At 41.2% G+C, this 24,638-nt stretch overlaps 1 protein-coding gene across 3 annotated transcripts in view; it reads left to right on the top strand.

The window, feature by feature from the left end:
- Positions 1-24,638, top strand: part of MSRB3 (methionine sulfoxide reductase B3) — an 83,874-nt gene that overhangs the window by 21,238 nt on the left and 37,998 nt on the right. For all 3 annotated transcript variants that reach the window (XM_030480329.1, XM_030480327.1, XM_030480328.1), the window contains exons 3-4: positions 12,721-12,829; positions 14,632-14,709. In XM_030480329.1, coding sequence (XP_030336189.1) covers positions 12,721-12,829; positions 14,632-14,709 — 187 coding nt within the window. The remainder of the gene's footprint in view (positions 1-12,720; positions 12,830-14,631; positions 14,710-24,638) is intronic.

Raw genomic sequence — 24,638 nt, forward strand, 5'->3', positions numbered from 1 at the left:
AATTTTCTTGACACCCAAATAAACATGATACAATCCTGGCTGATTAGTATTTGAAGCATCAAAGAAGAACCAGCCTGGGTGTTTGTACTGCGCTTGTGACTGGTTCATAAGGGTGCAAAATGTTACAAGCCCTTTTTTCCCAGATGTAACAGGCATATGGAGATGATGTTTTAAAGATCTTTTCAGTGATAAGACATCAGTTTTCAAGCTGATGGATTTTTCTAAAGCTGATTGCACTTTATTTGAACTAAATCTGAGTCCAATTTTTGCAGCATTTGTGTTCTGTTTCCCCCCACATGTGCACAGAACTCCTATTAACCTAGATAGGAGATGCAAACACATATTGAGGAAGAGAGAGAATAGTCCACATTGTGTCAGCCTGACCTTGGTTTCCTGTTATATTTGCTGCTGAGCCAGATTTAAAATCCTAAAAATATAGGGTAAGCAAATTTCCTTAGGCCTCATTATGCACCTTTTGATGTGCACTCATATTGCTGGTGTCTACCTTAAAGTGGGGGCACTCAGTCTTCTGGCCTTTTTGTTCCTGCTCTGAAAAGGAGATGTCGAAGTTGGTCAGCTAGAAACGCAGCCCATGGGAGATTTTGCTGTTGTGTACCTGTTTGCAAAGCACTACATCAGCTATTTTGTCAAACCGTTTTTTTCTGGCATGATCCAGTAGTCATATTTTGGAATAAAAAGCTTAAAACAGTACTGTTTATTCTTGTCCCTTTGATCCATAACTGTGCAAATGTTAATAGATTGAGTGCCACTGACTGGCTGCTTCATATATATATAAAAAATATATATATATAAAATAAACCCAAATTAATCTGTTAATAGTGAAATAATACACAATCACATTTCTCACATATTTTAAGAGTAATCTAAATCCCCCAGATGCTTATAAATTGATGTAGGCTTGCTCTGCCTTTGGTTTTGTTTTTTACATATGGTGTATTGAGGGGATTGCAAGTAAATGGTATGTAGCATGTATCAAATTAAACATGGGAACGAGATTAGAGGCAACATCTGCTTAAATGCCACAATGCACTGCAACTTTAACTTTTGAATATGCAGAAAACACGCCGAGTTTTCATGACTTTTTTATAACATAATACTTTAATTTAGTACTTTTCCCACCACCGTGTTCTGTGTGAATTGCATCCTTGCAACTACACCACCATGCCGTGTGCCCACCAGGTCTGGAATGGTGTGGATTTTGGTCTTCTTCTCATTCAGTGGGAAATTCCATATGGAAGGAGACTTTCTAACCTTCTGAAACCCCTGCCTGCTTGGTGTAAGAGAGCAAAGCTGTGAATTGGAATTTCAAACAGAGTTTTAAACTCCATGCAGTTAAATGTTTGCAGGACAAGGACTTGAATGAAAGTATCATTTCAATTTCTGTGCTTGGAATCGTACCTCTGTCATTCATATAAGGAACAAAGTAATACAATGCAATATTTACTTTAGGTTTCATACGAAGTTGTAGATAAAAAATAAGTTAATTTTTTCCCCAAAAGTTAAATGAATGAAATAATGTTAGGAAGTATCTTAGAATAGGGATGACCTTCTGTCTCTCCTTTAAAACACTGTTTTGTAAGCATGTGCGAGTTACGCTGGATCAGTTGTGCTACTTAAGCATTTTTACTTGCTCTTTTTCTATTTGTGTATTAGCACCTGAAGTGCGGATCTATTCTTCCAAATTGTTTGGGGTTTTTTGTGTTGGGTTTGGTTTTTTTTTTGTCTGAAGTTAGGACTAAACATTTCAATGTGTGCGATTTGCCCGTAACATTTTTTATAGCCAGCATGGTAAAGTCAGGGCATAAGCAGGCATTTCCCAGTAGATGGCACTAAGCATATGCTGTTTTGCACACCCAGCACTCTATGAAAAGCTTCCCATTTAGGAGTCATTCATACATAAAGCACACTCTGAGACCTTATGAACATTTACAGGTATTTAAAGAAAAGCGTGAGCATTGGGAAAAATCACATCAATCTGTGCTCATACACAAACTACCTTCACACTGGTTCAAGGTTTCTTCGTTGTCAGTGATGATTACAGCTCCATTGTGTCTGTCGTGTTATGTAGAAGTGTTGCTCCTTGAGCCCGCTTTATTAGAGTTGAATGCTCCAGATTTCTTTGGAAATGGAGGATGCACTCAGCACCTGGCAGGATTTAGTTCACAGAAATTACATCTTAAAAAAAAAAACCCAAAACCAAAACCACAACAAACCCCCCTGAAATTTTTGATGTAAAAACTACTTTAGCTGCTTTAGCGCATACCAAGAAGTAACTGATACAAGTAATGATTACGCAGATTCCATGTACATATGTTTTCTGTAGCAGACCACCAAGCTATAAAGTAAAAAGATAGCTTATTTTGCTTTGCTGTGTCTTTTAATTATTATGGGCTCTCATTTCTTTAAAAAAAATCCTTTATTTCTTTAACACTTTGAATGTTGTGCTGCTTACATCACGTTTTTTGCATGAGATAATTTGGCGTTTTGTCTCCTGTAGATCAAAGAAAATTATGGTGCTTGTAAAATTAAGTAAAAAGTAATGATGAAGAAATTACAGGGGTAGACTTAGGGGGAGTTCTTCTGTATGGAATAATAAAGTCCTAGATAATATTAAATTGTTGTGAAGTGTTTAATTACTGAAATAACTACTAGGAGGAAACCATACTTTTCTAGCATTAGATTAAACTGCAATACATCTGTATGAAGATGGTGCTGGGCATATGGTGTAAATCTTTATAAAGTAAATATCTGTAGTTTCTCATAACTTGTTTTATTATATCTTTGTTAATTCCAAGTTTCAGTATAATGTATTTTCATAAAATGGAAACAAATAGTGAACAGAAAATTACTGGGTCTCAAAATCGGATTTTTAGTCATAATCTAGTAACATAAAGGATTGCTTTTAGGAGCAGATCTCGCAAACAGTTACATACATGAGTTATTCATATGCATTTGTCCCTCTGAACTTTCAAACTGCTCATGTCAGTGAAATCATCTGTGTGTGCAGTGTTTGCCAGATCTGGCTTTAACAACGAAAAGCCTAGAAAAGACCTTAGTCTCATGTGTTCAAAGTTTGGTAGTTGCTGTCAAACTTTGTGTGACTTAAGTATGTCTAAACATTTCATATTGTATGTTTCTATGTTCAGAGATGTAATTTCCATAATGTATGTTATAACTCTCTCATAGCTTTCTGTAACATGTATCACCAAAGATGTACTATTACAGATATCTCTTCACGTGCTCTGAAAGAAAATAAAAGTAAGACTGATACGTTGTATAGCAAAACCCACCAGTACGGCTATGGTTAAACGCCTGTCTGTGTTTTCATTATAAATCCCTATTTTCTGGGGTTTATATCTTGAACATAAAAATTTGCTCTGGGTATAAATATGTCACACAGGGTCTCAGCTGGATGTACTTGTGCCTCAGAACTGGTTGGGGGCAAAAATTAAAACTCATTTCTGTAAAGCTAAATCAAAAAAAAAAAAAAGCAAATATCAGTTTGGAAAAAAAGCAATTTTAAATTTAAAATATGGTCTTACAAGTGACCTAGCTTACTGCCTCCCAGCAGTTATGGGGAACTTAATAGATGCTTGAAAAGAGTCTTGAAAACAAGCACTGTGTGAGCGCAATAGTAAACAGCATGTGAAGCTGTTCATGTGTCATTATTATATGTCTGTGTGTATGTCTGCCTCCTAGTCATATGATAACAGAATGCCATATTATCATCATAGAGCATAACATCATTTTTTGAATGGCTTGAAAATGGGTTTTAAAAATTACCTTTGCATATAACTGTCTTAATGGGAGTACATTCAATCTTAGTCTGTATTTACATGTGTATTTTGTACTCAGTTTAGAAATATTTATTTTGTATTCAGTCTAGGATGTCTTATTTGACACAGTTTAGAATGAAATTTATCTGTAGATACCTCATTGGGAGTGATGCTCTTATTGTGCCTGATGCTTGCAAAACTTGGGGTCATGAGAAGACCAGAAACCCTTTGTTAATGTACCCTTTTTGCTTGTACCTTAGGGTTTGTTCCCTGCTTTTCTCCCTTAACTCCTTGTTCTGGCAGTTTTGCAGTCTACCTCCATAGACAGAAGGTGCTTGTCCCTGCCTCGTCTGGGTGGAGGCTCCTCTGTGACTCTGGCACTGGGTAGCACAGGGATGATGAGACCTTTCTTTTGCTCCCAAACCCAGCACAGAGCCAGTTTCTTAATGCGTTCCCTGATGGCTCTCTTAAGGTCATTTGCATTCCTTTCCTGCTCCCATAAAGGACCCACCACAAGCCATTCCTACCCGTCTTGCAGGAATGTTTTAATTCTGGGAGCTCATAAATTTCCCACGTTCCATTCCTGTGCCCTCTGCAGCTCAGGCTTACTGTGTTTTCTGCTTAATTGTGTATGGAAAAGATGAATTTCCAGCACTGTGTTTCTGTGATTTAACGTTTCCCATGAAAAGCTACTTTTTTAGTTACTGGACCATCTGTTTATAACAGGAGGTCTGAGAAGTCCTTTAAGAACTGCCTTCATTTTCTTTTCCCCTTCAATTAAAAGCAACCCTTGACTTTGTCCTTTCCCTGAGGAGTATATGGTGAAGGTTGCAGAGAAGAATGTAACGTAAAGGAGAGATGACAGCACACAAAAAGGAAGATTTTCTATATTGCTGAGCTGAGGGAAAGCAAGCAAGAAAAGGTGCAAGATGGGAACGTGAACCCTAGAGGCAGTAAAAGTCAGTTGGGAAGTGACGGAGGAGATAACTCCAGGGGGTCATTTGGGGGATGTGTGAGCTTGGAATTTGATGGTACATTGAATAGGTTTAGAGTGTGGACTGAGAGTCAGGCACCAGAGACATGAACATTACCAAACTTAGCTGTTAGGTTACCATAGGTTGCTACAGCACAGATGGTAATTTTGGGGGGAAACGAGTAGAGAGGAGTTGTGTCCCAGAGGGGGCTAAGAACCAGAAAAAGGTTGTTCTTAGTTACAAGCTAAACATGTGTGCCACCCCATGATGGGCATGTTGGGAAGGGTGCATGGCTGGGGTGTGGAAGTGCCCCTGCTCCAGCTGGAGGAGAGGTTCGTGTGGGACAGTGGCTGCTGGCAGCCCATGTCTGGCGCTGGCAGCTTTGTGCACAGCAGGTGAGAACTTCCTGCTCAGTGCTTTAGCCCTGGTCAGGGAGTCCCAAGGAGAGCAGAGCAGTGAATGACTCAACCGAGTCCTCTTAAAGGCTTTTTATAGGGCTTGACCTCATCTTCCTGACCCATTAAGCATGGCTGAATTTTACAGAAACATAGGGAAGTCTGTAAGGCCCACTAGGGAAAGAAGTTGGCAGTTACTAACCTTTTTGGCTGTTTCTTTACCTTTAGCCCTGAAGCAGGTTGAGAGGGGAGGGGGCTACATGTGTTTTCCATGGTGGTCATAGCAGAGCAACAGCTGGCATGCAGTGTATTCCAGCTGTTCCTGTCCTCATGCTGGGTATGTCCCTAGAGCTTGGAGATGTGGGATGAAAGGCCATGAGCAGGCTGTACCTGCTTGAGTCTTCACTAAAAGGGTTCCTGCACAGTTGAAGACAGACCAGGTTTTGCAGGGGGTTAGATTCGGGCTGTTGTGGGGAATTGGAGGAGAAGAAAGACCTCCCCCCACCCTGCTGCTTTCTTCCATCCCCATCCCAAGTACAGATTGCGGCACCTTGAGTCTTGAAACACGGTGCTCATTTCACAGGCCACACATCACTATTGTGGAGGAAGCAGCAGGAGGATTTAGCAACAGCCTGAATGCCACAGTAAGCTACACACCACTGTGGTAACTGCTGGCAAACGCTGACTTTTTAATTGTTCCTGCTGCAGGGTTAAACCTTTATTAAAGCCATGTGAATGAACTTATTTTGGTGGCTTACTGAAATATTTTATATATAAAAGGTAGCACAAAGCACTCTTATTAAATTCAGCTTAATTCTGCTGTTAATAAAATGCCTTTCCATATGTTGTGCACCCTTTTATTGATTTGGACAGAAATCTACTGACCAGATACAGAGTGCTCAGCATCCCTGCCTTCCTTATTTTTAAGTTAAACAAATGTAGGGTCTGTGAAAGGTACTAGGATCACTTCAGCAAAACAGAAGTCTCTGTCTATTATAGGGGAGGGAGGAAGTGAAATCCATCATTATAATTGTTCCTCACTCCACTGCTGTACCAACAGATCTTGATCTTGTCTTGCCTGGTTTGCACCCAAGAGTAAGGCAAGCAGGTCAGCTGCCCCGTGCACTCTATCTTTGGCCTTCTAAGCAGAAAGGGTAACAAAAGTGGCAGTTTATTAATGTAATGAGCATTTGCTTCACTTAATTGAAGGTGCTTCTATTGAACAACCTTTGCTGAGCAGCCACGTGCTGCCATCACTATAGTACCAGTGAGGATGAGAGCCCCAGGGGAAGCTGCCTTCACCTCCACTGGCCAGTGGGGTGGTGGTGCAGTCCTCAGTGGCTTTTATTTCATCAATGTGAGATAAGGAAGTAAAGTAGACATCCCTGGAGAGGACAAATGGGGCTGCTTTTCTTTCCCCCTTCCCCACTACACAAAACACTTCAACCTTGTGTAAAATGTTTTTTACATTGGCGGGGGGGAGGCAGCTTCAGATTTCTTTTGCAGGGAATGCCTCTTTGGCTTGAATGGCTCCAGCAGCTATGTAACCTGCCGCAAAGATGCCTGAAGACCTGCGGAAACAAGGCAGCCTCCAATCCCATAGATACTGCCTGTACCGGGACCTGAACTGGGGTCCCAGCTCCACTTGCTGTGAAAAGAAAATGAGTGCACAGAGGAGATGCATGAGTTGGGAGTTAGGAGATTTTGGGGTTTTGGGGGGGTTTTTGGTGCTTGAGAAATTTGCTGTCTTATATGGGAGATCTCTGATGGTCACTCAAACTATATATATTGATATAAAATAGGAGCCGTGCTGATGACCAGGTGGAAAAAATAAACATGACAGCTCTGTTTGCATGGGAAGCTCCCAAATTTGCAAAGAAGGGGCTTGTCTTTCCCTTGTGGCCATGTGACCCTCCCGGGTGTTAAGTAAATTATTTCTTTAAAAGCAGTTAATTTTTGGCTGGTGTTCTTTTCAGATGGAACCTGGCATTTGACCCAAAGTCGTAACTGCTGTCCGGGTACCCAGCTTTTGGATTTTCAACGCACAATATAGTGGCAATGGTGTTCGCCCCATTACTCCTAATGCTTGCATGAAACTGCAAATGGTATTTCAGCAGCGGGTGGGAGTTAGCTACCTACAGCAAGAAAGCAAAGGAGCCATCCTTCAGCAAAGAAACACAGATCTGTTTTTCAGTGTGTAAAACGTCTGCAGGGTTTTTCTTTAGTGGTGATGTTTGGATTTTGCAGCATCTGTCCTACTCAGAAGCATGCTTAGGTAATTTAAAATGGCTTGTGATGGGGTTATAAGTTCTATCATGTCAAATACAGTTTTTTTAAACAGTGTTTTCCAACTTGCAAGCCAATGGGACTGTTTGCATCGATTTGCATTTTCAGGAGTTGTACTTTTTTAAACTAGATGAGCAGTTCCTGGCTTGTTTGCACTGAGAGGACACTGTGGCATTCTCCTGAGGCTGCAGACTAGAGGCTACATAGAACAGGCTGAACAGAAGTGAGAGTTGTGCATTTGCCTTTTCCTAAGCAGAAAGAGAGGCAAAACTGTAAACAAGAGGAATAAGCTGTGGAAATGAAATTTTAAATAATAAAAATGCGAGATTCCCCTTTTAATAATAGTGAGTGTTAGTGATAGCATATGTAAGGCTATTTATTTAAAGAAATGTATGCAACTGTTTTTTAATCTTGCAGGATCCCTCTTAACATCAGTTTGAGGTAGTTTATCATTGATCACTAAGGTATGACCCACTCATAAAGGTACGGGCTTTGGGAAGCAGAGAGATCATAGAATCATAATAATTTAATATTAATATACTTAATATATACTTAATAGAAGATGTATACTTAGAGCCAGATCCTGTAATCTGATGTACATTCATAGACCCTTATGTAGCTGTTGGAGCTGTGCATATTCCCAGCGGTTTGCCCGTATAGGTCACGTTGCAGATTGGAGCTGGGGTGGTGTATGAATAATAAAACGTGCTGGAAGGCCCTTAAAAAACTGCTTGAGTATATTAAAAGAAGTAGTACTGAAAACTAGAAGCCCGATTTATTATATGGCTGTGCTCTGCTGGAACATTTGATCTAGTTGTATTTAATACAGGAAGTCTTAATGGTATGTGCTCAGTGCATGACTGCAATGTCCATTAATGCCAGTGGAACATAAGCATACGTAGAAGGAGGAAAATGTATGCTCTGTCTTCCATGCAGCTGAAATGTTGGGTTAATTTCAGTGATAGGAAGCAACAAAACCTAAGAGAAAATCATTAGAGCAGTTCAAAAGACTACTCAAAGAAGGAAAGCCGTCAGGCAAAATGCCACTGCATTTCAGAGTATGTCAGGCCCTAATCGCTACCCTCCAGCATGCTGGAGCAGGTGAGGGGCTGAGTGGTGAGGAGTAATGGTCTGCTAACTTGTGTCCATCTGTCTGGACGGATCTCGTTGCTAGTTTTCTTGTGATTGCTTATATGGAAGGAAATGGCACATGCCTGTTTTATGAACCACAGATTTGAAAAGGTCAATTGAAATTGGAATTTATATGTGAGGCGAGATGCCTAATGTCTTCATTATCAGGTCAACACCCAGAAAATGCTTTCTGTTCACTTCATTCATACAGAAGAGGAACCCAGAGTTGAACTCTGAAATGCCCCTAGTCTGAAGGTGAACAGTAAATGGCAGGGTGCATTGTGTTGCTTTTCAGAAAAGCCATTCCTAAGCATAGGAATGCTGTGAAGGCTCCAGAAGGGTTTCTGTTGGTGTTTGTTTCACCCTCCTCAGCTTTTTATTTTATGTATATGCGTTTAAGATTTGTGAGCGTGTCCTTTTCTTTGCAAAGCCTTCCATCATGCTCCAGGATCTAAAGAGCATTCAGCAGTGCTGTAACTGCTGGCAAAAGGCTGAAGGCATCAAGTGGAAATGCTGGTGCCTCTTTGTGGAAGAGTTGCCTGTGCTCTGCTCTTCTAATGAGCACCGACCCCAATGAAGGCACCAAGCTGCGCTGATTAGAGAGATTTAATCTGGCCTCATATCCTGCAGTGGAATGTACAGGGAATTTTGTCTGCCCTTGTAGGTCAGCGGTCGCCTCTCCTAACAGCGGGATCTGACTGGAGTTAGGAACATCGCTGTCCTGGGCTCTTCTAAAGTCATTGCTGAGAGCATCACCTCCAGAGAACAACTGAGATCCAAACCAGGGTCCTAATATAGCTCCAATGAATCCAGACTCTTTTATTCTCACAGTGTATTTAATTCAGACTTACCTTGAATGTAACCATACTGACGTCATGCTATTTGTAAAGCTGATGGCCTTTTTTCACTTCTGCCCTGGCCTGCATAATTTCCAAGCCAGCTGAGGGCCTGCCTGTACACCTGAGTTGCTGAAGAAGTTTGTTACCTGAATGGGAACCCTTCCCACAGCCCAAACCTGGGCCTTCTTTGGGGAACCAGACTGAGAAAGGTGGCCAGCCTGCACCTCTATTCTCTGCTTTAGTAACAATTTTGACAACAGCTTCATTACTAGTGGCAGTTTCTTTCATGTTGGGCATATATTTGTGTAGCTTTATGTTGTCTCCTCCCAAGATACAGACAGTTGGATTGAAAGTAGCAGTCATCTCAAATATGCCGTAAGGGAACAGTTGTAAAACTGGAAGCAGCCACTCTCGTACTGCAAGTTGGACACTTCAGTCTCTGTTGAAAGTAATGTTTTTCTTAACTGAAGAACTGTATTCCTGGAGTCTCATGCAGTAATTGTTAGCATTCATTGCATTTTATTGAGGCTTCTAGGCTAGCCCTGATATCCTCTGTAAGCAGTCAGGGGTGAGTCTTGCTTTCCCTCCTTGGCTCTTTGGCAATATTCAAATAGTGCAGTCAACTTACTGAGCTTTTTTTTTTGTTGTTGTTGTTGTTGCTAGCAGTTAAGTAATAAGTGCAATTAATTGAATAGGGTTGTCCTTGAGTGCTCAGCGCTGCACTGATAGATTTTCTTTATGATTTGTAATGCAACTGTAGCTTTTTGCTGATGTGCACTCCATTAAATTACAAACCTGGAGGGTCCTTTGTTGGGGTGGGTTGCAGTTTACCCCAGTGCAGTTTGGCAGAATTCCCCTGCAGACATAAATACTGTCTGTACTGTAAAACACAGTTATTAAAAGCAGTGGGGGAAAAAATCCTTTATAACACACTTCCTACTTCTGATCCATGTCATGGATCAAGTGGTGTATCAAAATTTTCTTGTGCATATAGTGAGCCTGTTGATAGAAGAACATTACATTTCTAAAATAGGTGAAAAAATATTCGAAGAGAAAGGAGAAAATACTGGCATTCTTTAAAGCATTCAGCATTTTCTCTGACTTTTTTCCAAAGGGCAGGTATGCTTAGTTTGCTTTTTTGCAACATCTAAAGAGCAAATAGCATTTAAAAAAATGATTGGTAGGTATTTTTATAAGTGAAAAGGTGTTGGTTTGTAAGATTTTTTTGCTGCTCTCCAGACAACTTTTTAATACTGAAATTACAGGCGAAAGACCGTCTCTCAAACAGTTTCTTTCTGAGTTGTGCAATGCACCAAAACAATAGCTATTTATATAATGCATATGCTTCCTTTCCCTGTTAGCTATACCAAGAAAGACTTATTAGTCCTAGAGCCCTGCACATTCAGAGAATAAAAACCTCCAGCGTTTGACATCTTTAAATAAGCAACCAAATGTTATAAAGAACAAACCTCACTTACAGTTAGGAAACAATATTTACATTTAAGGTTGAAAAGCCAGGATGTAGGAAAATTTTGCTAATTTGGAAGGTGACCTTTAAGTGCACCAAAACCAAATAATTTGTAAGCTATGGCACAGGGCACATTCCTGCAAAATTTGTGTGAATGCTGCTTTAGTGGTTCTTGAAAGACAAACAAAGAGACCTGGAATGAAATCTTTATCCCTCTCCCAAATAAGATTGAAGCTAACAAAGGCATACAGCAGCGCTCTTTCAAAGCTTGCCATTAAAACGAAGGCTCTGCAGCACAGCTAATGAGATGGCTCAGAGTGGAAAACAATCTGTTTTTAAGAATGTTTAGATCAAAAGTAATTTCTAATCTATGAAATAAAGTCGCTTTTCAATACCTTTCTTTCACGAGTAAAGCTTTTAATGTTTGCACTATTTACTTCAATCAGATGTTTTCAATTTTACTTTTTTCTTCCTGAAAATACTTCCTAGGGTTAGTCAGTAGCGACCAACAGCATTATTCCTTTTCTCTCTCCCCTATTCACCCACCCCCACACATTAAAAAAATGAGAAAAGAAGAGGGGGAGGAAGAAAGAAACATCTTTTCTTAAATGATTTGCAAGCATCTGTGCTTTAAGCTACTTTTTATGAACGCTCCTTAGTAATGACTCAAGGTAAAAAAGCAGAAAAGCATCCAATGTTAGGAAATTGCAATCCAATACCATGTAATTTAAACCTGCCATTGCCTCTCCTGTACTAAATGACATACAGATGGGTAGCTCTGTTCCCTCTACTTCGGGAACACAATTGGTCTTTTTATGAGTGTATATACATTACTAGCAAAAAATATTTTTGTCAGGACTGTTTATTACTAATTGTACCATATTTTAATTACTGTCACAATTAGAGAGCTTTTTTCCTGCTGTATTTTGTCAGCTAATTTTTGCAAGCAGTTATCAAAGTTACTTGAATATGTGGCAATTTCTGTTACTACTTTGGGGGTTTTCATTCTCAAAAGCAGCTTTATTGTTATTTTTTTCTTTCCTGATGTGATGTGAAATTTTGCACTACACAAATAATTTTTTACAGTAATCCTTATGTACTCCAGGGATTTTCTGTGGGAACTAAACAAAGCATAAGATGAGATTTTCAAAGGGGGGTAACTTCAATGGTAACCCTAATTTTTACAAGTTTATTGTTGAACCTTGTACAGCTTTGTGCATAAAGAAATTGCTCCTCAGGGCTCCTATTTTAGTGTTTCGACAGTGAAAAAATACAATGGTTAATGTTATAAAGTGAAAGGATGAGGATGCGACTAGAAGTTAAATCAACCTGATTGGAATTATAACGATTCGGAATTGGTTTTCAGCTACTTTAAAATGTAATGGAATTATTGGATGTTGTGGCTGAGCATCATATGCCCATTACCATAAATCTTCAATATAGATGTCTTGTAAAGAACCTTTCAGCTGTAGTTGGTTTTTGGTTTGCAGATTTTTTTTCCTTTTTTATTTTAATGGTCGGAAAAATGTTTCTTTCTTGTGAATGATTTTGTGTGCGCAACAGTTCAGTGTATAACACACCGAAGGGCTTTGGCTGTAGCACATTGTCACTGCTCCAGTGGAATCACCTGGCTCTCAAGCAAAATTCTTTTTTAAACTTGGATTTGAAGAAATAATCAGCTGCAGTTCAGCTGAGCCATTCTTCGTGCATTAGGGATCGGTCTGGTCATTGACAAGTGAATGCAGAAGCTATGCTGTGGCTGTCTGCCAAAGCAATTATTCAGGATTTAAGCTAAAAAGGCTCCTTCTCCCATATCCTCTCCCTTTGCAGGGTCATGTAGGGATAAAAAGGACTGTAAGGTGGTCTTTTCCCAGGAGGAGCTGAGGAAGCGGCTGACACCCTTGCAGTACCATGTCACTCAGGAGAAGGGGACTGAAAGGTAAGGCAGGATGAAGGAAACGCAGTCCTCAAAGCACAGGCATCTTTCTGTTCTCCGCTTCCTCTTCCTGGTGCTTCCTCACCTTCCCCACCAAGTTTTTGGCTTTGTTTTTCTTTTTTTTCCCCAGGATTTCTGCACTTGTTTACTAACCCCTACAAATTAACACCACTGCAAAGACAAGCATCTGCAGCATGGGGGCCGAGGCCAGGGGTCTTTGTGTGACTTTTTGTTTTAATGAACACTGCATGTCTTATAAAGTCACCAGGCTCATGTTTAGAGTCTGTTTTTAGTTTACTACAAAATGTGTGGAAGTAATAGCAGTTTAGATACACTTTTTTTTTGGAAGACATCGCAGTAAGCAGAACCACGAGGGAAATGGCCCCGTGCCAGGAGGCTGGAGGTTTGAAGGTGGCCATTGTAAGTATAGACGTTTTGGCTGCAGAAAGAAGGTAGCATAATTTAGTTCTTTTCCACCCCACTCCAATTTCTTTTTGAAGCACATGTGGAGAAGGTATTTATTGGCTCATTTGTGGTTGGAATGTCAAAAATTTTCAATAACTGCCCTCACATGGCTTTAGTCGCTGGAAGCCAGCCCCGAGTCCTGGAAGAAAAAAAAGACAGACTCGCTTCCAAGACTGTTTTTAGTGAATAAAGTCTCTCTCTCAGCTGATTCCAGCATGAAGGTAACTTGCCAAGGCCCAGCCATTTTCTGTTGTCTGATTTATACCACTGAGCTTGGCATAAGGCCCTGGCTTTACCTCTGCTCCAAACATACTAATGATGTAACTGCTTGTTTTCATTCATGACCTGAAAGGGCTCTCCACCGCACGTGGGGTCCCGGTTAACTGGCAGCGCTCTTCCCGACAGCGCATACTGAATCTGCTGGGAAAGGGGGAGCAGCGGGTTGGTGTTCCCTCTCTCCGCCCCAGCTCCCTTCATCCGCCACGGCCCCGGAGGGGCAGGGGGATGCTGGCCTCTGCCAGGAGCCTGCCTCCCCCCCAGCCCTCCTTGCTCTTGTGTACGGGACCAACAACATGATTTAATGCACACAAACAATCAGAGATTAGGTCATTCTTAAAAATCCTGTTTATAAAAAAAGTTGGACCTCATAAAAAGGGTGAAAGGATAATAAAAACAAGCTGCTGAGCACATAGGCTTTTTGTTGGGCGAGCGCAGCTGATTCGTATTAGATGAATGACCTCCTAGCCTTTTAGATTGTTAACTTAGAAAAATATTCCCTTAAAGCTGTAATATTGCTTTTCAACTAAAAATATAAGGCGCGCACAGCTTGCAATCGTGGAGCAATTATTGTATTTTCAGCTACAATGCCTCCGCACCCCGGCAGCACATTGCAGCCTGACCCACCACCGGGTCAGCACCGGGCGCTTCACACCTTGGCCGCCTCAGCAGCTGAGCCCACCGCTGCTGGCACGCTCCCCAGGCAGACCCAGAGCCGGTCCTAGGCAGGCTCAGCCACATGTGAAACAACCCTGTTTACACAAAGTTACACTTGCCAAACAGGGGAAGATTCCAGTTTTTCCCTTTTTGTTGTTGTTTTGAACCGTGGGACAACTTGCTTCCTCCTGCATGGTACGTAACACCTGAGGCACGCTAATGAGGACATTCCCTTTTTCCTGCGCCTGCTTTGCTGCCTTTAATAAAAAGCAACCGCCAACTTTTATATCGTGGTTTGCTCTTTTTTTTTTTTCTGTAACATTTTCCTCAAGTCTTGGCTAATTTAATAATTAACCCCCCCCAATTCCTTAATCCATTTTTAAAATGTAGTGTTGTTGTTTTCCCAGTGCCTTTGAGGGGGAGTACACACATCATAAAGCTCAAGGAATATACAAATGTGTTGTTTGTGGGACTCCTTTATTCAAGTGAGTATGCTAAATATAGTTTTGAGATTTCTGTCTCTTAGTTTATGTGCTGCGTTCTTGTGTGATCTCATGTATATTCCGGTACTTATGTAATTGTATAAGATCATTTGAGTCATTCAAATTGATAAGGGATACAAGAGAAGCAATGTAAATAATAATGCTATAGTAAAATTAGTCTTATAGTAAAGATTTAGTAAATAAATAATTTTACTAAATAAGAGATAAGAGAAACTTCAGGTAAAATAGGTGATTTGACAGAAAAAAGTAGTAATTCTTTTTTTTATTTCTCATGTGCAGCCATGCCAAGTATTTGTAACACTGTCTTTCACTGCGCTGACAGATACTGAGTTTTGGCTGTTAGCATTACTCACAGGGAGCTTTAAGATCTGCGTCCCAGACGGCAATGTTGCATCCATGCTACAGCATTGTATCTGATAATGGAGAAAAAAGTAGATGCGTTTTTGGGAATTCAAGCAGTTAAGAAAACAAAAGTCAGGAAAATTGCATTACTTACTGAATTTTCATCCATCCATCCCAATTAGCACACATGGAGAGCTGCTTTAGGAATTAAATCAAGGACTAAGAAAGAAATTGCATTGCATGAAAAATGCTCTTTAGAAGTACTGTGGGAATTATGGCCCTAAATGGTGCTAGAAACAGTGCTGATTGAATTCTCTCAATCACTGCATTGTTCTCCAGGGATTCAGTTGTGTATGTCTGTTTTTGTTATTATTTCTGGCTGCTTGTGTTCATTCTGATACAGAATTTCAGATTTTTTGCTTGGGGTTTTTTTTCCTTCATTTCACACTCACTCAGTCCACCTCACTTGAAGAGGTACCTTTACAGCGGCATGAAGAAGGATGGTCACGATAGCACTAATAATACAGAAAGTTGGGTCAGTAATAGATTACGAAGGAAGATAAAACTGATGTGGCTTCAGAATCACCAGATGTGACAGTGATAGTTGTTCTCAAGAGTCTCTCTGCAGAGATGAAAGAAGCAGTTCATCTCTGTTAGGTTTGATTCCTCTGTTAGGAGGATTACCTGCAGAAACTGAGGTAATAATGTGAATCTTTTGAGTTGGAAAACTGTTGTTTACAAACTCAGCCAAGGCAATATTCTCATGTCATGTGTTACTGTGGTGCTTGGCTTGGTGGTACAAAGTGGGGATCTAAAGTCTCCATAACCTGGTTTTCTACTCTGCCATTTAGACATTCCCTTGATTACTATAGCTAAATCTTCACAGGGGAAATCCTGGCTCTGTTGAAGTCAATTCAAATTTGGCAAATAAATACAATGGAGCAAGGATTTCACCTTCTATCTTCAAGACTGACTTCCTTTCTATCATCTGCTAGAGAAAGAGTAGGATTTTTTATTGGGGTGAGATTTGGACAGCAGTAGTTCACATAAATGAATGTGAACCAGTTTCCAGTTGCTTTCACAATCCATTTAATATGAGGAAAACCTGCAATATGAGACTTACCTGTGATTATCTCAAGTGCGCAGTATGCTTTGGCATAGTCTTTTGACTTTTTTGGGTTAATGAGTTGGATTTCTCTATGTGAAATGAGCTATATGGAAATGTCCCTGTTTTCTGATTCTCTTTGAGACTCCCCATGGGTTTTATGGGAAGAGAGAGAGGGAAAGAGGGAAGTTGGCTTTTATTTTTAATAAATCCCAGGCCAATGGGCACCTGAAAAAAACATCTGGCTGATGTGTTCCAAGGCTGGTCTGACCTTAACCCAGTCTCCCCAAAATCTTTGTGTTGCTTTTTGAGCTCTTGCCACCTCTGGTCTACATCAAATTCAGCCAGTTGTTTTGAAGTGGCTGGCAAGGGTGGGAACAAATGGAAGGGTCGAGAGGGGTCCATCTTCTTTTGTTTACTGACCCCAAAATATCAGTATATAATGCCATCCTCAACTAGGAAAGGTACATTCCTGTATCTTGGTGACTGCTTCAGCCAGCTAAAAAAGTGAGAAGGAAACGTAGATAAGAGAATGCCAAATGTATGCCGTTTACTACATTTTCCCAACAGAGTGTAAATCACCAAAGTATTTTCTTAGGAGTGAGGCGGTAGTACAATACAAAGAAATTCCATTGCCCCGTTTAAAATGCAAGTTGTTTTTATGGTGGCATTTCTTTTTTTCAATTTTCAGATAGTAATCTGAAACTTGCATTCCATTTGTTTCTCATTGGGTGTCCATTAATTTTTTTTCTTTGTGTCGTTGTAATCTGTAAATATATATATTTGGACTATGGACCTGTCAGTTTAACCGGGAAAGAGACTGGAGCTTCAGCAGTAATATTAACAAACTTCAACTTTTAACATTTCTGATTTACGTTGTTTCATTACCATGTGACACATGAGGTCAGGGAACACATGAATTTTACACTCCAGATGAAAGACCTGGTTTTTGGTACGGCTCTAAAACAGAACTCTGTCTCTATCACAGGAAAGATAAAAGAAACAGTTAGGAATTTAACATCTCTTCATCTACCTAGTGTTATGTACTACTTGTACTAGTGTTATGAGAAACCTCCCAGGCTTTATGGAGAACATGCTTTTAACTTTCTCCACAATCAAAGGTGCCTCACACATAAAATCCATAATCATGCTGTTGAATCTAATTATTCCATCTCTGAACTTTCATGCCAGACAGTCTCCTACATCCTGGTACAGCTGCCTATAGAAAGTAATAAATGAGGGAGACAATAAACTAATCTCAAGGACCTCCTTTTCTGCAAGCAGCCCATGTGTGGTTTTGTGTTATGCTTACTCCAACCTAGCTGCAGGCTTAAGCTAAAATCATCAGCTCTGTTGCCCCCACCTTTCTCTAGGGTGTTTTTTCATGGCTTCCCTGTCACTGAACCTCACCTGGTGTGGCTGGAGCATGTCACAGTGCAGCACACTGATCTGATGGAAAACTAATATCAGCCAAAGAAAAAACCCTCATGCTTATCAGTTAGACCTGCTCATGTTATTACTTTTTGAGCCATGTTTATCATGGCAGGAAGGTTGTGTATTTCTGTACCAGTTCACAGGGAGCCATCTACTCCTCTCCAATCCTCAGTGTTTTCTAAAGGCTGTGTGTATTTGCAGGATGGCACCTACTTTAGTTTTCCAAGGCATTTTCTTGTACACTATGCAAAAATACCATTCTGTCCACAACCACGGCAAGAGCAGGTTAGAATGGACCTGAATGGAATCCGCAACTCATGCTGTTGCCATAGGAGAGGAGCTCTTCCATGTTTAATAAACCACGGTCATGTCCTTTACCATATGCAGGACTGTGTGAGAAAGATGTGGTATGGATGGGAACTGGGAAGCCTGGGAGAATGATTTCCATTTAAAAAAAAAGAAATATTATTGTTGTGTCAGTTTCCAATTTTTAGGGCCAAGGAATGAATTGCCAAGTCTTCATAAATCACCCAATGCTGCCTTTATTGCTTCCTGGAAGGAATTCTTGGTAATGGCATTGGCTCTTATGAACATGCACTCGGAGAAATAGCAACACCCTTATTCACGTCTTGTTTTCATTTGATTTTCACTGAACTGTGTCAGGTCTTCTCCACATCTCTCTGATATCCAAAAGCAAATCGTGAGAACAGCAAAGCGTGACAGGGCAATATTGCAGTGCCATTAGCATTGTACCACTCTTAACTTCAGAACACAAGGGAGAATTTCAGTCACCCGGCTAGATCTGTACAAAGAATTTCCTTGCCCCAGGACTGAAGGCTTAATTAATGGTCTTTATGATTTCTTTATATCCTCTGGGCAGGCCAATGACAAATCAACCCTGGCTATCTGGCTAGGAGAGCCCATATGAAGTAACTGCTGTAGTGTCTCTAATGAGATCTAATAGGACTACTTGAGCAACTTCATTGGCCCTGGCTGACTCTCGTTTCCTCACAAAACTTTGTCAAAAGCAGCAGCTTCTGTTTGATGACATTTGTTTGGGGTAAGTTAGCTCTTGCCAGTGTAGGAATCATAGAATCATTTAGGTTGGAAAAGACCTTTAAGATCATCAAGTCCAACTGTTAACCTAGCACTGCCAAGTCCACCACTAAGCCACATCCCTCAGTTCCACATCTACATGTCTTTTAAATAGCTCCAGGGATAGTGACTCCACCACTTCCCTGGGAAGCTTATGCCAATGCTCGACACCCCTTTTGGTGAATAAACTTTTCCTAATAGCCAGTCTAAACCTCCCATGGCACAACTTGAGGCCATTTTGTCTCATCACTTGTTACTTAGTAGAAGAGACCGATGCTCATCTCACTACAACCTCCTCTCAGGTAGGTTCCTTCTCTCCCTGAGCCTTCTCTTCTCCAGACTAAACAACCGCAGTTCCCTCATCAGACTTGTTCTCCAGACCCTTCACCAGCTTTGTTGCCCTTCTCTGGACCCAGTCCAGCACCTCAATGTCTTCCTTGCATTGAGGGGCCCAGAAGTGAACACAGTATTTGAGGTGCAGCCTCACCAGTGCCCAGTACAGGGGGTGTCCTGGGTTCAGCTATAGCAGTCATTTTTCTCCTGCTTAGTAGCTGGTGCAGTGCTGTGTTTTTTAACTTTCAGCCTGGGAACAACGCTGATAACACCGATGTTTTTAGTTGTTGCTAAGTAATGTTTATTCCAACCAAGGACTTTCTCAGTCTCATGCTTTGCCAGGGAGGAGGGGAAGCCGGGAGGAAGCAGAGACAGGACACCTGACCCAAACTAGCCAAAGGGGTATTCCATACCACAGCACGTCATGCCCAGTATATAAACCGGGGGGAGTTACCCGGAAGGCCCAGATCACTGCTCGGGTCGGGCTGGGTATCGGTCGGCAGGTGGTGAGCAATTGTATCCTCTCCCCTTGTTATTTCACTAATCGTTATTATCATTGGTGGTAGCAGTAGTGGTTTTGTGTTATACCTTAGTTGCGGGACTGCTCTTATCTCAACCCGTGGGAGTTACATTCTTCCCATTCTCCTCCCCATCCCTCCGGGAGCGGGGGGAGGAAGAAGGAGGGGGGGGAGTGAGCGAGCGGCTGTGTGGTTCTGAGTTACCGGCTGGGCTCAAACCACGACAGGGGGATGATCGCTTCCCTGTCCCTGATGGCCACACTGTTTCTGATACAAACCCGGATGCTGTTGGCCTTCTTGGCTGCCTGGGCACAAGCTGACTCAATCGGTCAGCAGGCAGTATTACCAATCAATTCTCATCCAAACCCAGATTTTTACTAGGGTTGCTCCAAGAAGCTTGAGGATCTTAAAACTTGCAAAAGTTCCTGCATTTTTTGGTGACTGTGCCCTAGAAAAGGCTGATGGAGTTAAAAATGAGTAAAGTTGTTATCATTGAGCATTGGTTTCTTCTTGCTTCATCATGTTTTGGTTGAAAACAGCCATTGTTTTGAGTCTGGTGTGTCACTGCTGGATAAGAAATTGTTGCACGCTCCTAATCATCTCACCAAAAATCAAGATAGCAGAGTGCTCATCTTCCTCAGAGCCATCTAGAGTCTGGAGATTTAATCCACCTCTGAGGATGATCATCAACACGAATGCCTTATTTACTGCAGTCCCCGCAATCAGGTTGGTTTGTGAATACAGCCCATGGCATCTTCTGCATCTGAAAGTACCTGAATGCTGAATCCACATCTAGTCCTACCCGGATGCTGAAAATACTCTAAGTTGTGCACAGCTTATCACAGCTGTAGCATGGGGCCATCGCTGGAGCTTGACCTGGTGATTACTAATTGCTGTGGTGGTTTGGAACAGGACTTTGTCCTCTTGGTCCCCAAGAGCCCCTTGGAGGAAGAACGGTACAATTCTGCCCTTCGGTGGAGCTGCTGGGCAGCTCTCCGGGAAAGGCTCCCTTCACTGGATGCTTGGCAAGTGTGGCATAGTGGAACTGCAGTCATTGTAGCAAATGATTCTGTGCTCCTAATCAACTCATGGATAGTGTTTAATATCCTCTAACTGGCAGCTTCTTGGCTGGTGCTGAACATTCATTTCACTACCCTCATATAAGCAATGAAGTCTAGCAAGATTCTTATGTTAAGGATTAGGAAAGCAAGAGCGAGTTTGGAAAACAAAAACTACTTCATCTCATTTTTCTCCTCAATCGACAAGCCACTTGGTCTTGTTTCTTCGGTAGATCAGCTCTATTGTGCTCAGCTGGTTGCTTCCTGCAAATGCAGCAGTGCACAGTCTGAATTACTGCAGGCCGAGGCCACCGGATGAGAGTGCCAGCTACAAGCCAAAAGAACAGCAAACCTGAGGTTTCCTGTTGCTTGTTTTCTCTGGATGGTAACACCTTCAGCAGTGAAAACAATGACAGGAATATGAGAGAACTCACAGTTTGCTAGGAGGACATTTCAACGAGTATCCTTTCCAAAAGGCAAATATGGATGTAGATTTCCTAGGAGAAATGCGTTAGGAATACCCTTCTCCCCAGCCCCCCACCCAAAAAAAGGAAAAAAAAAAAAGGGCTTCAAATGTAACATTTTAGATATTTCAAGGTCTCATTGAGAAGGTCTCATTGAGGCCCGTGAAATTGCTTTGATTTACCTATTGCTGAGCACAGCTGAATTGCAAATCCTCCAGGGTACTTAGAAATAAGAGGAAATACATGCAAAGACGTCCATAATCCTGGAGATATGTATAGATAATTCCACTGATTTTGTTAAGAATCTCATTGATATATTTCACTGTAAAATCTCAATGGATTATTTGTAAACTTTTAAGTCTGATTGTAATTTCCCCTGTTTGAAATTCACACTGCTTTATATTGACTGTTCATCAGTCACCCTGCTTGGAAGAACTCATTTTCAGCTGGTCTTAACCGGTGTTATGCTTTACTCTGTGTATGTATGTACCTGAAGTAGGAATCAGGTAGGGTGGATTGTTACGGATTATAGCTGCAGAAGCTGCAGATTTCTGTATTTATCTGTTTATAACTCTCACATTAAAAAAAACTCTGAGAATAACTCACCCAGAAACATGATGTTAAAATGCTCTTCTTGAGTTTAGCTTTTCATCAGTATGCAAACAGAAATTGTCATAGCATCTATCAACAAGGAATCAATCTTTTTTTCTGTAGTCTTAGCAAGATTAAAAACATATCTTTAACTAGGCTTCCTAAAGACGCTTGCAGCATCATGCTGTCTGTGTGTCAATCCTTTCCTAATAAGAAAACTGTATAATTTAGTCTACTTGCTAATTTCAGCCAAATTTGGCAGAGGAGTAGCTATTAGACCTCAGAGATATTAAGTTCTTGAGACTTTCATGAAATTCATGCACATTCAAGCCCTCTCTGAGGGGAGACCTGAGCAAGAGTTCAACTGTATTATTAGATTATAACAGATAATATTATTGTAAACAATGTATATATGTTATTGTATTATAACAGAGAATCCACATGAGGGTGGAAGGAAGAGAGGCATTATGAATGTCCAGCTCTGGGAAGTACCTGAGAGTAGTTTTGCCACCTTAGACGCTATAGGATCTGTCCCGTGGCCACAACACAGCAGCAAACCAGGCTTTCCTCCTGCTGCCCAAGGAACTAGTTGGTTCTTAATGCTCGGGGGCTTCTCAAATTCACTGATGGTGCAGGTCTCATAAATTCCTAGGTAGTTACATCAGGGATTAATTTTTACATTGGAATACTGCTGTGTTTTTCTTTCTGGAAGCTTGCCTTGTTCTTTGGAGCTCAGGCTCATGAGTAAGATCAGTGACTGCTTCCAAGTAATGGTTTGCATTTTCAGAAGGGCTGTGTCCATGCTTGTAAATAAAATGGACAAAACTCTCTTAATCTCTTCTCCAGCCCTAAGGCAGGTGACAAGACATGGCTTGTGTTCGTTAGCCTAAATTCCTCTCCTCTGAAACAGAGTGGCCTGGTTCGTCCTGGTTGTGGCAGGCAATGGTGACAGGCACAAGCCTCCCCTGCAGCTTGGCCAGAACTTGTCTAGGAGAGTGCTAGTTCTCATTAGCATGATACAGGCCAAAACAGTGTCCAGGGACATGTTTACAACTGACCATTTCTGTCCTGGCCGCCTTTAGCTTGCTAGCAGTGATGTAGCCAAGAACGCTGGTACTCCAGTGTGGTATTTTCTGTACTCTTGGAGGCAAACAGGAAAGAGAGAGGAATGATTTTATTCTGCTCAGTCACCTGGGCCAGGGCTTGGATTGGCTTGGACTTCATCAGGAGCCTGCTAGATCCCTGTTTTATCAGCAAACTGCCCATGCCAATATGGAATAAAGTTCTTTGAAAATGAAGATGTACCAAAGCTGCACGTATTATCTTTACATCTGTAATACATCTTTATTGAATCAGAGTCCTTTTCAGAGGGAGGGAGTATTCTGAATGTCTGCCCCTACCAATGCTGTGTTTAGCATACTTGAAGCAAAACCTTGCAAAGGAACAGCCTGGTATAAACTGCTAATGCAAAGGTGTAAGAAAGCCAAGATGAGTCAATGACCCTTCAGTGTTAAAACAAAAGGTTTAGAACTGCAGAGGTTTCATCAGGTGCTTTCTGAGAGAGCTGTGGGGCTTTCAAAGGCTATTCCCAGTGTTGGGCTTCAACAAAACCCGTTAAAGACTTCATCAAGAGGAGTGAAAGAAAAAGGCAATTGTAACGCAACAGTAGAGGTTCTGCAGTAAATCCCCTTTCACCTCTCCCTGCCAAAAGCCTGCTTCAACGGCAAATAGCAAACCTGTGTTACCTTCAGTTGCAGTGTGTCTGGTCATGCTATAGTACGTGGCACTGAGCAACTGCAGTTCAGTCATACTTTGGAAGGCAATAGTTTAAAATCCACACTTTAGGAGCACATGGCGAGTATCATTACTCAGTTCCTCTTTCTTTCTCAGTACTTGGCAGTCTGAGCATCTGGTTTATGGTGCCTTTCAAAAGGAACAGATCGAAATCCTGCACCTCTTTGCAGTACAGATAAAGTGACCATCATGAGTTTTATTGTTTGTGTTTAATTTCATTATTTCTGGGATCTTTAAAAGTATTGCAGCACCTTGTCCTTAGCTAAACCTTTCCAGTAGCTCACTATTTCCTTGCATATTGTGTGTTGGTAGCTGAGCTACTTGGCACTTGTATTGCCATGTGTTGTGTATATTTGAGCCATATCACAGTTGGAAAGCACTTTATAAATACCCTCTTGCTCTCTTCATGCATATAGGTTTCTTTCCAAAGATATTTATGAATGATTCCCTGACTTTCAGAGTACTCCCATGTGACAAAAGTAGAGAAAATATGCACAAAGCTATTCTGCGTTTGTGGTTGTTGGGTTCTTTTCCCCTCCGGGTGTGATAAAATGCAGTTTGTACAGTCCATGCCTGCCTCTGTAAGGTGAATGTTGTCTGGTAGGATGCTTAGGTTGGCTATCAGAGTATGTTCAGTGACAAAAAATAATGCACAGAGAAGTTTTTCCTTGTAGTTAGAGTAGTTCTAGAAGTATAAAGGAGTCAGAGTGAACATCCTTGTGGATAGCAGAACATCCCTTTGGGACATGCTTTCAGCATTTATTTTTAGCCTATTTATTGGCCACTTTTTTAGTTGCATATTTTTAACATCTATGTGCAACTAGTGTCTGATACCTTTGTCTAGTGTGCTGTCAAGAAAAATACGTAAATACTGGAAGATCTAGAGGAAAAGCGCTGGTTCCACTGAAAATGCTGGAAGCTTTGTCATTCCTTCATGTACTCAGGATAAGTCTGTGTTCTTGCAGAGTGCTTCTCTCACATCTGCTACTTGTTGCTTATTTGCAGTGCCAAAGACGCTTCATTATTTTCTTCCCTTTTTTCTGTGCCCTTCTAAGATCTCTATCAATTTCTGCAATACTGTGTCCTAAATTTTGCATTGTTTTCCCAAGGTGACATGGTGACTATAATGTAGGTGACCCTCCCTTCTCGATGGCTCCTAGTGCTACCTCCCATGTTG

This window comes from Strigops habroptila, chromosome 3 (genome assembly GCF_004027225.2).
Source record: "Strigops habroptila isolate Jane chromosome 3, bStrHab1.2.pri, whole genome shotgun sequence".
Taxonomy (NCBI): domain Eukaryota; kingdom Metazoa; phylum Chordata; class Aves; order Psittaciformes; family Psittacidae; genus Strigops; species Strigops habroptila.